General features: G+C 53.1%; 1 protein-coding gene across 3 annotated transcripts in view; it reads left to right on the plus strand.

Moving 5' to 3' along the window:
• The window catches only part of ATOH8 (atonal bHLH transcription factor 8), a 31,090-nt gene that overhangs the window by 286 nt on the left and 17,519 nt on the right, over window positions 1–13,285 (plus strand). For 2 of the 3 annotated variants that reach the window (XM_015593870.1, XM_006917701.2), the window contains exons 1-2: window positions 1–497; window positions 7,836–8,027. The exon at window positions 1–497 is cut by the window's left edge and continues 286 nt beyond it. In XM_015593870.1, the coding sequence (XP_015449356.1) occupies window positions 1–497; window positions 7,836–8,027 (689 nt within the window). Of the gene's footprint in view, window positions 498–7,835; window positions 8,028–9,097; window positions 12,391–13,285 lie in introns of all 3 variants that reach the window. The other variant, XR_003048039.1, reaches the window with a different exon arrangement.

The raw sequence follows: 13,285 nt of genomic DNA on the forward strand, positions 1-13,285 counted from the left end.
GGGCCGCGGACACAGTCGGGGAGCGCGGGGGCTCCCGGGCACCGGAGGTCTTGGATGCGCGGAAACGCGGCTTTGCCCTGGGCGCAGTGGGGCCGGGACTCCCCACGCCGCCGCCACCGCTGCCTCCAGCGCCCCAGAGCCAGGTATCTGGGGTTCCCGAGGTACAGTCTTTCCGTGAACCTGGCCTTCGTCCCCGCATCTTACTGTGCGCACCGCCTGCTCGCCCTACGCCGTCCGCGCTCCCTGCGCCCCCGGAGACCTCAGTACGCGCTGCGCCCCCCACGCGCCCGGGGGAAAGTTCCTACTCGTCAATTTCACACGTAATTTACAATAACCACCCGGATTCCTCCGCGTCGCCTAGGAAACGGCCAGGCGAAGCTACCGCCGCCTCCTCGGAGATCAAAGCCCTGCAGCAGACCCGGAGGCTCCTGGCTAACGCCCGGGAGCGGACGCGGGTGCACACCATTAGCGCAGCCTTCGAGGCGCTCCGGAAGCAGGTACCGTCTCCCAGCCGCACATCTTTACTGCGCCCGAGGACGATTGCCTGAGTGGGTGGGTGAGTGGCCGGGGGACTTTAGGGAGGATGAGGGTGTGTATGAAGGTCAAGTTTTCCCTGCCCGGTCAGCGCCGGCACCCAAACAGATTTGGGGCCTCCTGGGGTATTGACCCTTGACACAGAGTTGGTAGGGATCTTAGTTTGCAAAGTGGAGATGACGGTCCCCCCAAGGCATGCCGTGGTCCCTCCCGCCCCTCCCCTCGGGGTGACCCTGCCTGCGCGTCTGACTTCAGCTCTCATAGTTCACTTTTATGGCAGCGACTATTTGTCAGCCGGAGTCCCTTGAGCGCGGTGGAGAATGGAGAGGGGGAATGTGGGAATCTGTCTCTGGCAGGGAAGAGGGAAAGACCCCTTTGGGCATTTGGACCTTGGGAGGCCTCGAATGCTGCGGAGGGGCCTGAGGTTGCCGGAATATAAGGGCCCTGCATTCCTTCTTCAGCCTCGAGCTCCCAGTAGAGAGGTTGCTTCTGGGTTCTGCACCCCTTGCCCTGGCGTCCTTAGGGACCCGGGCTACAGGCCTGCGCCCCCTCGCCAGGGGCGCCTCAGGAATTGGCTGGTGAGAGCCTTTCCAGGAGATCCCTCTGCTGCTGCCTTTCACCTTGTGGTGAAGCAGGTGAGTCTGCTGAGGGAACTGTTTAGTTGAGGTACCTTCAGAGTCTAGTTCTGGGATGGGTCAGGGGCGTCTCAGTTTGGGGGTGGTGGGGGCTGCCCTCGCTGGACAGCGTCGCAGGTGGGGGAATGAGGAAGGATATTTACTTAAGAAGTATCCATGGTGGGGAGAGGCAGTTTTATAATTCCACTTTAGACCAGATTGAGATTGCCCTGGGGTTCTAGGCTTCTCATTTTCTTAGAGAATGGAGATCTAAGAGGGTAAGTGGCCCCTACCCCCAACCCACATAGGGCATGGGCAAGGGTGGGGGGTGGATGTGACTGGTTTGAGTAGTCAGGTTCTTCCTTGCTCAGCAGCAGACTTCCTGTGTGACTCCAGGAAAGTTACTCAACCTCTCTGGGCTTCAGCCAACAACAAAACAGGTCAGAAAACGTGACCTTCTTTTTTTTTTTTTTGATCACACCGTGCTCTTCCTCCTGCGTGTGAGGTAGGCAGTCGTGCCTCTGTCCATTCATGAGAAGGGAACTGAACTGCTTGAAGATAAAAGCCCCTATGACTTTTGAGCTAAAGTGTCTTGCTTGGTTTGGGTAAGATGTTTGCTCAGTGAGGTGGAGTGGAAGGGTTAAGACTACAGCCATGCTAGTTAGGACCCTGGGCAGGGGGCCCAGTGGAGCATTCAGTCTGCCATTGGGCAGTGGTCTGAGTCTGAATGCCTGGGGAGGACAGCAGCCTGTAGAGTGTCCTGCAGCCTACTCCCGCAGGATGGAAGGATGAAGGTCGGAGAGATGCCTGTCCACCTTGCAACTAGGGAGAACCTTCTCAGATTGGGGAGGCCACATGCCCAGAGCATCACAGCTGGTGAGTAGCGGGGCAGGGCTGGCACCTAGGACCTTTGACTGCCAGTTCAGGCCCTTTCTACCCCTCTGGCTGCTGCTTTCAGCACCAAAAAAATATTTCACAGATGGTAAGACTGAAGTTCAGAGCTATGTCAGGTGATTGAAGCCTTGTGGGTTTTGCACCACATACCTCCTTGGTGTGCCATTCACTAGACTCCAGTGTGCTGGTATCTCCTTGGCATTGTGCAGTCGTAGCCTGCATAGCTGTGTGCCACTGTCATTGCAGAGCCTGGCTTTGAATCAATGTTAGTGAGTTGCTCCAGTGCCCAGGCTCTTGCAGCTCTGATCCTCAGCCTGTTGAATGTCCTAGAGCTGTCCACCCTTAGCACAGGACAGCCAGGCAACTTCTGTTTTGTCCATCTCACTATCCTCTCAACCAGGAAGAGATCGTGGGGAGTGGGGTTGCTTAGCCACAGAGGCGCAGGTAGGGGGCAGGCCCTCTGTTCTGGGAGGGTGCATGGCAGCGGGGCCAGGGTGGTGGGTATGTGGGGCAGATGGTCAGGCTGAAGCACATGCCACCAGCCCAGCTGCATAGAGCCCTCCCCGCCACCTCATGTGAAGGCCATGTGTGCACAGCTGGGCCTGGCCCATGTGCAGGGCTGCTCTGGGGCCAGGTGGGAGGGGGTTGAAGTGGAAGCCTGGCCTTACTGGGTGGATGAGGGGAGGGGCCAGAGCTGTGGGCCTTGGGCTTCTGGCAGAACCTTCTGGCTCACAGACTGTGCTCATCCTTGGGGCATCTGGTGTGCGTGCAGATTTCCTCTCTCCCATGAAAGCACAAAGTCCCTCAGCCTTGATGGAGGAATGGCAGCCTTGCAGGCAGAGGCCTGAGGTGGCAGTGAGGCCCCCTCCTCTGCTGCCCCTGGGGTTTTCCAGGGAATCCTCACCAAGGGAGCTCAGGATGGCCCAGGAGGGGCTGTGGGGATGGTACCCCTACCCCCACACCTCCCTCAGTCTCAGACCCTTCTATCTAGCTCCCTCATGTCCACAGCTTAGGAGCCTCAATGCATTGGACCTGTGTTCGCATATCTGTCGTGCTACCTTCCCTTGTTATAGATGAGATACTTACAGAGAGGTTAATCAAGTGGCCAGAATTTGTACCCAGACCTGTCTGGCCCTGGAGTCATGTCTCTTAATTACTAAGACCTAGGTTCTCAAGGTCTAGTGTAGTCTCCTTGCTGTGTAGAAAGCTGGGATTTAAAAAAATCTATTTAAATAGAACTTGACAAGGATCTTTAGCAGCTCTGCATAGAATGGCTTTGTCTCAAGAAGTCTGTACTCACTGACACTGGAGATAAGAGAATAGTAATTTCAAATGGAATTAAATACTGAGTTGTGATTCGTGGACAGTGATGGAGCTCTGTGGTCCACGGGTCTCTGTGGACTTCCAGGAGGGCATCTTGGGCTGGGTCTGAAGGGCGGCTAGGAGCTGGCACCAAGGCTGGTGGGCAGAGGGCTTCCAGGCCTCTCTTACATTGGCTGGTAGATTCTTGGCTTTGTTTCTCTGTAGCATCTTCCTGCATTTGCCACAAATGCATCCCATTCAGGTAGCAGGTATTCTGATGCCCATTTAATTGGCAAGGTAACTGCAGTCCCCTGAGGTAATGCACCGATCTAAGGTAATGTAGATGGCCAGGGATAGAGCTGGGTCCTCAGACTCCTGTGTTGGTGCCCTATTCACGCTTTCCTGCATCCTGGAACCTGGAGAGCGTCTAGCTTGGGGTAGGTGGGATGGAATATTCTGAGGAGTATTTGAAACCTTGTAAAAATCCCCAAACTTGCTCTTCTGAAGCCTAAAAATCTTTGTGGGGTGAATATGAAGCAGGTTCCTTCTCTTTCCTAGAAGTTGGATAGTCCCTCAGGAGTTAGAGCTAGGTGACCCTGCTGCCTTCTTCGACCTGAGTCCTCTGACCAGGGTGAGCAGACGACTGCATGGGCTCTTCTATAGGCAGTGGGGTGGCTGGACATTGGACCTTGCTGTGGATGCTCAGAGAGGTAATACACAAAGGCTGGAGTCCCATGGGACCAGTCCAGAACTCTCCATCTGCAACTAAGAAAGGTGGCCTGCCCACCTCCTCGCCTTAGGCTGTAGACGCCCATCCAAACCCCAAGCAGTTGCTTCTGGCTAATTGGAAAGAACCCAACTAAGGTGGGAGTTCAAAACCTAAAAATTCTTCCACCAGCCGAGAGTCACAGGAAATTTTTACACCCCCACCATCAAATGCTCCATGAAGTAGAAGTGATGTTTTCTACTTCTTGGGATTGTTTAAAGATGAATGTAGGTATCATATTCAAAATACTCAGCCTTCTGTCTGGCTTAGTAGACCACAATAAACAGCAAGGGGTGGCCCGATCCCGGTCCTGCAGGGTGGATAGGGCGTGTTAGCCCCGCTCTCCAGATGAGGAGACCAAGGCTCAGGGATGAAAGGCACTTGCCCAAAGTCACACTGCTGGTAAGTGCCCAGGATTCAGACCAGCTCTTTCCTCCTGACCTTGGCCTCCTAGAACTAGAACTTGCTGCTGGATTCTCACTTTGCAGTGGATGCCCAGGCCCAGAGTGCCTCTAAGCTGGGCTCTTGGGGCCAAGGTGCTGCATCTTGGAGCTTGGGCACCAGGACGACCTGGAATTAGCCAGGTGGGATGAGGAGCACACTCCTCTACACACACAGGGGAGGGGGAGGAGGAGGAGGAAGAGTCGTTTGACTGAAAGTTGCCCCTGGTGTCCTATATGTGGCCACCTCTGGTAGTGGGAGCCCAGAGAGCCCTATAGCCATGTGCCTTGGGCACCAGACAAACAAGCTTCTTGGTTCCATCCAGATCTTAGCTGAGTGACCTTAGCTGGGGCCCAATATGTCACCTCTCTGTTTTCTCATCTGCAGATGGGATAATAATCTTTTTTGGGGGAAAGTTTTAAATGGGATAAAACTACTTGTAAATAGCGACCTTAGTGCCAGATATACAACCGAAGCTCAACAGGTGCTTTTCTTGTTACACCTGGACTTTGATAGAAGCAATGGAACAGTGTGCCCATGTCTAGGGCCTCTACCAGTGGGGTACTCTCTCCCTGGGGTGCCCTGTCCCAGAATTCTCAGGGACCTTTCTGTCCCACAGACCTGTTTATTTGTTCAGGCTGATAAAGCAGGGTTCTCTGGCCTCTAGTTGGGAACAGGCAAAGTGCATTGTTCTGCTGGCTTTTCTTGGATGGGTTCGGAGCTGCAGCCAGGCTGGGAGTGGGAGGTGGGAAGGGGAAATGCATGGGTCTTGGCGGTCTCTCTGTCACCTCCCTGCCCTTCCCTGGGTTTTCTAGCCAGGTAAAGGGCAACTCCTTGGCTGCTGGAGCATTTTAAAAGGTGACAGCAAACCTTGCTTCTGATGTGGGTGTCTCTCAGGACCCCCAGCGGGTGGAGGATCAGCAGGCCTGTGTCTTGTCTCCACATTTCCTGCTTCTCACCCTCTCTGGAGCCTCTCTTTGGAGATGCATGGCACTGACTGAACTAAATTTGCTGACATGTGTTAGGCCTTACTCTGGGCAGTGTATATGTCATCTCATTTAATCCCTACTGCACTGTGAGGTCAGTCCTGTTAGCAACATGATGAGGACTCCAAAGCTCAGAAAGATTATGTCGCTTGCCCAGAGTCTCATAGCAGGGAAGCCCAGAGTTGAACCAAAAGGTATGTATACTTAAGCTGTAGGCCAAATAGCTAAATCTTTATCTTCAGAATGAAGAAAGATTTTTGAATCCACTTCCAAACATTCTGGAGTCACCTGGTGAATATGGAGGGAAATCATTCATTTTTTCATTCATTCCCTCATTCAACAAACCCTCTTGAGGTTCCCTTATGGGCAGGACCTGTGCTGGGCTTTGCAGACAGGGGCCTTCTCCCACAGCTTACAGGGAGACTGACCATTCAGTGAGTCACAATAATCAGGAGTTAAGGACAGATTGGGTGCTTCTAGAGCATATCAAGGGCACCCCCCCACCCTCCCCATTCCCCTAAACCTGTGATTTAGGGTTGGGGTGGGAAAGTCAGATAAAGCTCCCAGACAAAGTGAGCTTAAAGTGAGATCAAAGTGGATGTTACATTTAGGGTCCCCATCTTAGGTGACCATCTTGTTCATGCTTTATCTCCAAGGCCTAGAATAGGGTTTCTTAACTTCAGCACCGCTGACATTTTAGGCTGGGTAGTTCTTTGTTGTGGAGCATCGGAGGATCTTGCTCATGGTAGGATGTATAGCAGCATTCCTGGCCTCTACCTGCCACAGGCCAGTAGCACCTCTCCACCTGCTCTCACTAGTGACAATCAAGAATGAAGGCCAGAGGGGAGGGAGGTTGAGGGCTGGGAGAAAGGGGTGAAGAGTTAAATATAAATTAGTAGTTGATAGATGGTCACGGGGATGGAGAGCATGGCATAGGGAATGCAGTCGGCAGTAATGTAATGGCTAGGCATAGAGCCAGACAGGTGATAGGGTAATCAGGGGATCATTTCATACACTATATAAATGTCTAACCAATGTACTATATATTGAAGCTAATAATAAAATAAAATGCTGAAAAAAAAAAAAGAATGTCTGCAGACATTGCTAATTGTTCCCTGACGGACAAAATCGTCCCTGGTAAAGAACCATTGGCCTAGAACAGTGCCTGAAGTATAGGGGTGCTCACTAAATAATTGTTGAATGGATGCACCATGGGGGTCCCGCTCTGTAGGATGAAGGTTAATCAGTACCAGATATTGGTGGCAGGGATGGATGCTGTGTACAGATCCTGGAGAGCCAGAGAGAGGAGGAAACCTGGAGCCTCGGTTGGTGGGCGAGTGCATTTCAGCCATTTAGATGAAAGATGCCTCATGGCAGCAGTGGCTCTGCATGTTAGCCCCTGTCGGATGGACCTAAGACCTTTCCACATTACAACAGATAACTCTGCTGCAGTCTTCATAGCTTTTTGTTCATGCAGCACAGACATTGGTGGACAATGTTAAAGAATTAGAGGCTCTGTCTCTCACCCAGTACAAATCCCCGAGCAATTAGTGTCTAGTTAGTGATGAATCACTGACAAACATGTCAAGTCTGGTTGGGGCTGTAAATATTTATCATGCACCTGTTTTATACCCAGCAGCATCTCAGGTTCAGAGGCCGTCAAGAAAAAGAGAAAAGGAAAAGAAAACCACCAAAAATATGTACTCTTCCAGCTGAGCACTGACACTTTTGCTTCTTGTATGTTCCCAGAGTCCCTAACTCTGTGATGGCATAACATCGCTCTTGAGTATGAGTTCTCTGAAGGCGGGAATCACATTATTATGCATCATTGGAACCTCAAGTGCCTAGCAAAACAAGTGTCACTGAATGAATGAATGAATGAATGGAATATCAGAGCTGAAAGAAAAAGTCTGTTCTCTCAGATGGACTTCTTCTCATGGAGGGAGGGTGGGGAGAGCTCTGTCCTGGTGGGGACATACTGTGCTTCATTCAGACTGACTTGTGGACCCCAGCTGAGCCTCAGTTTCTTCCCCTACAAAACAGGAATGTGGATACCTCCCTGAATTTGTGAGTGGATGAGCTGAGATGTGTATGAGGATACAGATGGTGCTTAGAACAGAGAATAAAATACGGGTCTATGGCTTAGATAGGCCATCTCCAATGCCTAGCAGTCCCCTCTCAGGTGGTGCAGATGTCACTGTGAGTGGCCCTATGCCTGCCCGGGCTTCCCACAGGGTTGTGCTCAGCACAGAGACCCTGGTAGCCCATCCTGATGCCTTCTCACCTCCCCCTACCCAGGTGCCGTGTTACTCATATGGGCAGAAGCTGTCCAAACTGGCCATCCTGAGGATTGCCTGTAACTACATCCTGTCCCTGGCGCGGCTGGCTGACCTCGACTACAGCGCCGACCGCAGCAACCTCAGCTTCTCCGAGTGTGTGCAGCGCTGCACCCGCACCCTGCAGGCCGAGGGACGTGCCAAGAAGCGCAAGGTATGCGCCAACCACTCAGGCAGCAGCCTCTGGGGACGACAGGGGAGATGGGGACAGGAACTTGGGGTGCCCCACACTTACCCAGGCTTCCAGAGGGCCAGTGAGATCAGCCTCTTGGAGCTTTGCTGGGCTCACCCAGCTTCAGAGCTTTTCACATCCCTGGGAGTATGGACATGGCCTTATTCCTGGTAATGGGGCTGCTAGGGACCTTGGACAGTAACCCAGGGCCTCTGGTCCCGTGTTTGCTTGTCACTGAAATGAGGACAGTTTATCTCTGAAGCTCTTATACAGCCCTTGAGAGATATCGGATCAGGGTGAGATCCCCTGAGTAGGTGACAGTCCAGGAGAGATTTGGGAATGTGACTTGGCTTGTGTGTTACCTCAGTCCGTGCATTAAGGCAGGTCATATTCATTCATTCATTCATTCATTCATTCTAGAGGCATTCAAGCCCCAACCCGAGTGTATGGTCCCAGTCCCCATGCACCTTGCGGGATGGTCAGAGGACCCTCTTTATCAGCAGATAAGGGCAGGACAGTGTGGTGAGGAGGCCTGTGCTAGGGGCTGTGGAAGGCCAGGCAGAGAAGGGACAGGTTACCTCTCCTGCCCAAGGGAGTTTGAAAGGGCATCTTAGTGTAAGTGGTTTTTGAATTGGGACCAGTGGGACGGACAACCAAGAGGTGAAGGTCACTAGGCAGGTGAAGCAGGGAATAGCATCCTAGGCATAGGGAACAGCCTGTACAAAGCCGGGCATATTTGGAGAAATATGTGCAGGAGGAAAGGCATTGGGCATAACTGTGATTCCCAGATGGCCTGTGCTTTCAGCATTTCCAGTTGGGGGCCAGTGCCAGGCGGTGCCGATGGCAACCCTCTGGATCTCTCTTCCCACAGGCTAAAGGGAGAGGGACAGAGGGTGGGACCCAGTCTATATCCAGGAGGAGGGTGGTCAGCTCCTCTGGGCATGGGGATGGGGAGTGTGGGGAGCTGGATGACTGTCACCTACCATTGGTTCCTTCCTTCCTGGCCTGCCCCTCCTCCATCCCTGAAGTTTACCACTCCTTCTTCCCAACAGACCCTCTCGGGGTTCTCCAGGTTTCTTTGGGGCCCCTGGGCCCTGAGCCAGGGAGGCCCTCCATGGGTTCTCCTGCCTACACCAGGGAGGGCTGTGGTGCATCCTCACAGCCAGCTGCTGCCTCGCATTCCTGGGAGTGATTAACGTGGACCAGTTAGATGAAATCTTCATCAAGTGGGTGAGAGAGGAAGCGCCACTGGCTGCTCACAGGGCGGCTTTCCACTGGAAAGTGACACGGGTAAATTACGGGCGTGATTGATGGCTCCATGCAGTGCTCTGTGACAAAGGAGGTTTGTAAACTCTCTGTGAACTTCCCCTGGCATTCGGGCTGTGCGGAGGTATGGATGGGCAGAGTGGGCAGGCGCCTTTTCTCCATCTCTGCCCCTCGTTAACCCTCCCCCCAGGTCCTCCTTTCACCTGCCAGACAGGGGCACTGCAGCCCCTCCCTTCCCTGCTTCTTGATTGGAGCAGACAGTGTCCTGGGTTGCAGAGGAGGCTGATGTCTGGGTGATGAGAAAGAGGGAAGAGTGGGGTGAAGATGCCCCATGGAGACAAACTTTTGGCTGCCCCCGAAATCATCTCTAATCTGAGACACTTTAGAGGCCATCTGGTCCAATCCCCCCTCTGTCCAGACTGGGAGACTGAGGTGGAAGATTGTGGTTAAGAGCACCAAACATCTCTGACTTCAAAGTCCTGGCTTGCCACCTATCAGCTGTGTCTTCTTGGACCCATTCATAACCTCTTTGAGCTTCAGTTTTCTTGTTCATAAATGGGGATGGTGGAAACACGATCAGTGATTTTTAAGGTCCTTTCCAGTCTGACTCTCCAAGAGGACATCTTGCCTCACCTCAGAAGAGCACTGGACAGCTTGCCTCCTCATCACCCTCCCACCAGGCAGGCTGTCCTGGGGTTGCCATCTCCCAAGTGCTGGGCTTGGGCCAAGACAAGAGGACCTAGATGGAGGGACAGGACAGGGTGTTGAAGCTGCTGAGACCTCTGAAGGCTTCTATGGGTCCAGCATTCTGCCCTGACAGGTTGGGGGCTCACAGGACCACCCTACTCTTGCTGCTGTGCCTTCGTGCATTTCTGTCATCACACAGGTGGCTGAGTTCTAGGGTGTCCTCAGGGATGGTCTCCAGTGACTTGCCCAGTGGACCTGAGTGGGTGGCTGGGCTAGGCCTCTGTTTCATTAACCAGAACCAAGGGGGATGCTATTTCTAGAGATTCGTTCATTCATTCATTTATTCAATCAATGTTTATTGAGCACCTACAGTAAGTTACACACTGGGGAATTCTACACTGAACACCCGGGCACTGTGATGGGATGTCTGTGGCAGGGCAGGCTTGATCCTCTGTAGTCCCTATAGACAGAGGGGTGTGAGTTTGGGGATTAGATCAAGCCCCCATTAACCTTCCCCTGTAGCCACTGAGATCAGCCTGAGGGTTTGGGGATGAGACTGGGCCAGGCTTACATTCTAATGAGGGAGATAAAAAGTAAAGGAAGGGAGAGACTAGAAAATGGGCCATTGTAAGTGATCAGCTCAAAGAAAGTCCTCAATAAATGGCAGCTGGGATGGTGATGATCACCGATGGGATTGATGATGATATGAGCTGTTCCACTTGAGGACAGCTCCCTCACAGCTATTGTGCCCCGACAGTCTGGAAAATCCTTCTTCAGAGTGCCTCCTTGGGAGATTGCACCCAGGTCCTCTGAGATCCCTTGCAGCTCCGATGAGTTGCCCTGTCCCTCCAGACCTATGTTAAGAATGGGATTTAAAGCGAACCTGGCACATCCCTGAGACCCCAGGCACGATCCTTTTGCCCATCTCAGACCCTTCCTCCCGGGATGGGGGACCTGCCTTCCTTGACTGGTGAGTCTTCCATCTCTGGGCCTCCCAGGATGTGACTTCGAGGGTTCAGAGCCCTGTTTGGAAGCCCCTGTCATGCAGAGGCCAGTGTTGGAGGCTGCTCAGCAGAGAGACCGGCGGGAGGAGTGGAAGGGCTCTGGAGAGCTCAGTTCTGACTCCGGCTGCAGCCAGAGATAATGCACATTAAGCAGCTGGCTCTGGGCCACATTTCCACAGCTCCTGTTTTTAAAACAGCAACTCCTGGGAGCTGAGGAGGAGGGCGGGGGAGGGGGAGGAGGACAAGCAGTAGAACTGTTCTACACCTGAGCTGGGTGGGCCTTGCCAGACCTACAGAATAGGAAAGGACCCATTTCCCACAATCTAGTCCACCCCCTTCCAGCAATTTTGAGCCATTGAGCATTGACAACAACAACAACAACAGCTACTAACATTGATGGCAAAGTTTAAGCCCTGATGATAAATGGCCAGTAAGTTCCTTGCCTCAAGTTGCTCTCAAGCCCAGGGTTGGGAGTGAGGAGAGATAAGAGGGATCCTGGTACATTCATTGACTTAAGGGCTTGGGGAGAGGCTCGGGCAGCCATTAGGGATTCCAGGGTCATGTGACGAGCCTGCTGGCACAGTCTGGGAAGGCTGGCTCTGCAAGGCCAGAGGTTTCTTACGCCGTGGGTGATCTGGAGCCAGAGGAGGCATGACGGCCGGTGTAGCTCCCTCCCAACCTGTGTCTTCCCCTTTCCCTGCTGAGTTCTGAGTCCAAGGGTGGCCTGACTCCTCTGTGGAACAACATCTTGAGTGCTGACTTCTGTAGCTTTGTGATGGGGACAAGCTGAGGTGACATATTGGTTTTGGGCTGGGGGGAGTCAATGAGAGCTGAGACTGTTCCGAGGGGCCCCTTACTCTCTGGTGGCTGAGCCCAGGCCTTGGATAGGTCTCAGGGGCACTTGCTCTTTCTGTGGACTGTGGAGACTCTGAGTGTGCGAGGCACACTGCTGTAGCTAGATTCATGCCCCCCCCCCCCACCGCCTCTCCAGTGTAAAGGGTCTCCTGCACCTCCAGAGTGCCCACTGCCCTGGCTCTGTCCCCACCTGTCATGTACACAGCCACCCTCACTGAGGCCCCTCCAGTCTCTCCTTTTGTAAGGTGAGTCGTCCCTGGAAGTGATTTCTAAGGCCCTTTCCAGTGTCTGAGCTGAGGTTGCCTGAGCCTGTTTTTCTGTGTGACTAAATGTGTTACTCTCACTTCCCCTCTGCTCATCACGGGCATGCCACATAGATCCGAATGTCGCTCACAGAGACTGTTGAGACCCCAGTGCAATGTGCCCTGAGAATACTAATAACACCTGACATTCTCAGAGCCTGGATAACATGCGGGACATGGTGCTGAGTGCGCTGGCATGTGACCTCATTGACTTCCCGCCAACCCTGCAAGGTAGGTGCTAGTGTTATCCCACTGCACAAATAATGAAGGTAAGGCGGAGGGCCTGAGGAACTGCCGAGGGTTACCCATCCAGTAAGAGGTGTGGTGGGGCTTCTGCCACTTCCTGTCCTGCCTCCCCCCGCCCCCAACCTCCATGGAAGTGCACTGGGTGAGAGGAGGTTCTGCTTCAAAATCCTCTGGCCAAGTTATTGAGTTAAATACCATTTGCTTTCAAAGCCCACAGAGTCCATCTATGCTGGGAAAAAAGGGAGGTGGGTGGGAAACCACCATCAAATTTCCTTCTAGTCATAAAAATGGATGCAATTTATTTTTTCTGGCATTCCAATTACATAGACGTTTGTCGCCAGCTGTTTGTTCTAACATGGAGTGCTCTCTCAGCTGCCGTTTCTCCTCTCACATTTGACACCAATAGTCCATAAGTCTGGCAGGGCCTGGGCTGGAGGGATCATTGGCTGGGGAGCCTCACAGGTGAGCTCAGAGCCACACCCCCTCCCTCAGCTGAACGCGGCCCACTGATGTTTCCCGGGTGGTCCTGAGGCAGGGTACAGGCTGGGGGTGCTGCTTTCCTTTCTCTCATTCTTTTCACCCCACCTCCTCCTCTCTCCTTTTTCAAATCGCTCCCCTCCTGAGATGCACTCACATTTCACTCTTCTCTCCAACATACTGTGTATGAATGAAAACTTGGGGTCCTGGGCATAGCGAACAAGAATAACCAACCACTCACGCTCAGAAAGTCATGAAGACTTGGGAGGCCCCCTAATGCTCTAAGAGTTAACCCTTGGGAATGCAGAGACTTCAGAAACACCCCCCTTGGAGCCAAGGTGTCCCCCTGGAAACCCCTGCAGAGGCTCTGTGGCCCTTGGTCCTGGCCCCTGGAGAAAGAGTG

This window comes from Pteropus alecto, unplaced genomic scaffold, assembly GCF_000325575.1.
Source record: "Pteropus alecto unplaced genomic scaffold, ASM32557v1 scaffold117, whole genome shotgun sequence".
In the NCBI taxonomy this organism is placed as follows: domain Eukaryota; kingdom Metazoa; phylum Chordata; class Mammalia; order Chiroptera; family Pteropodidae; genus Pteropus; species Pteropus alecto.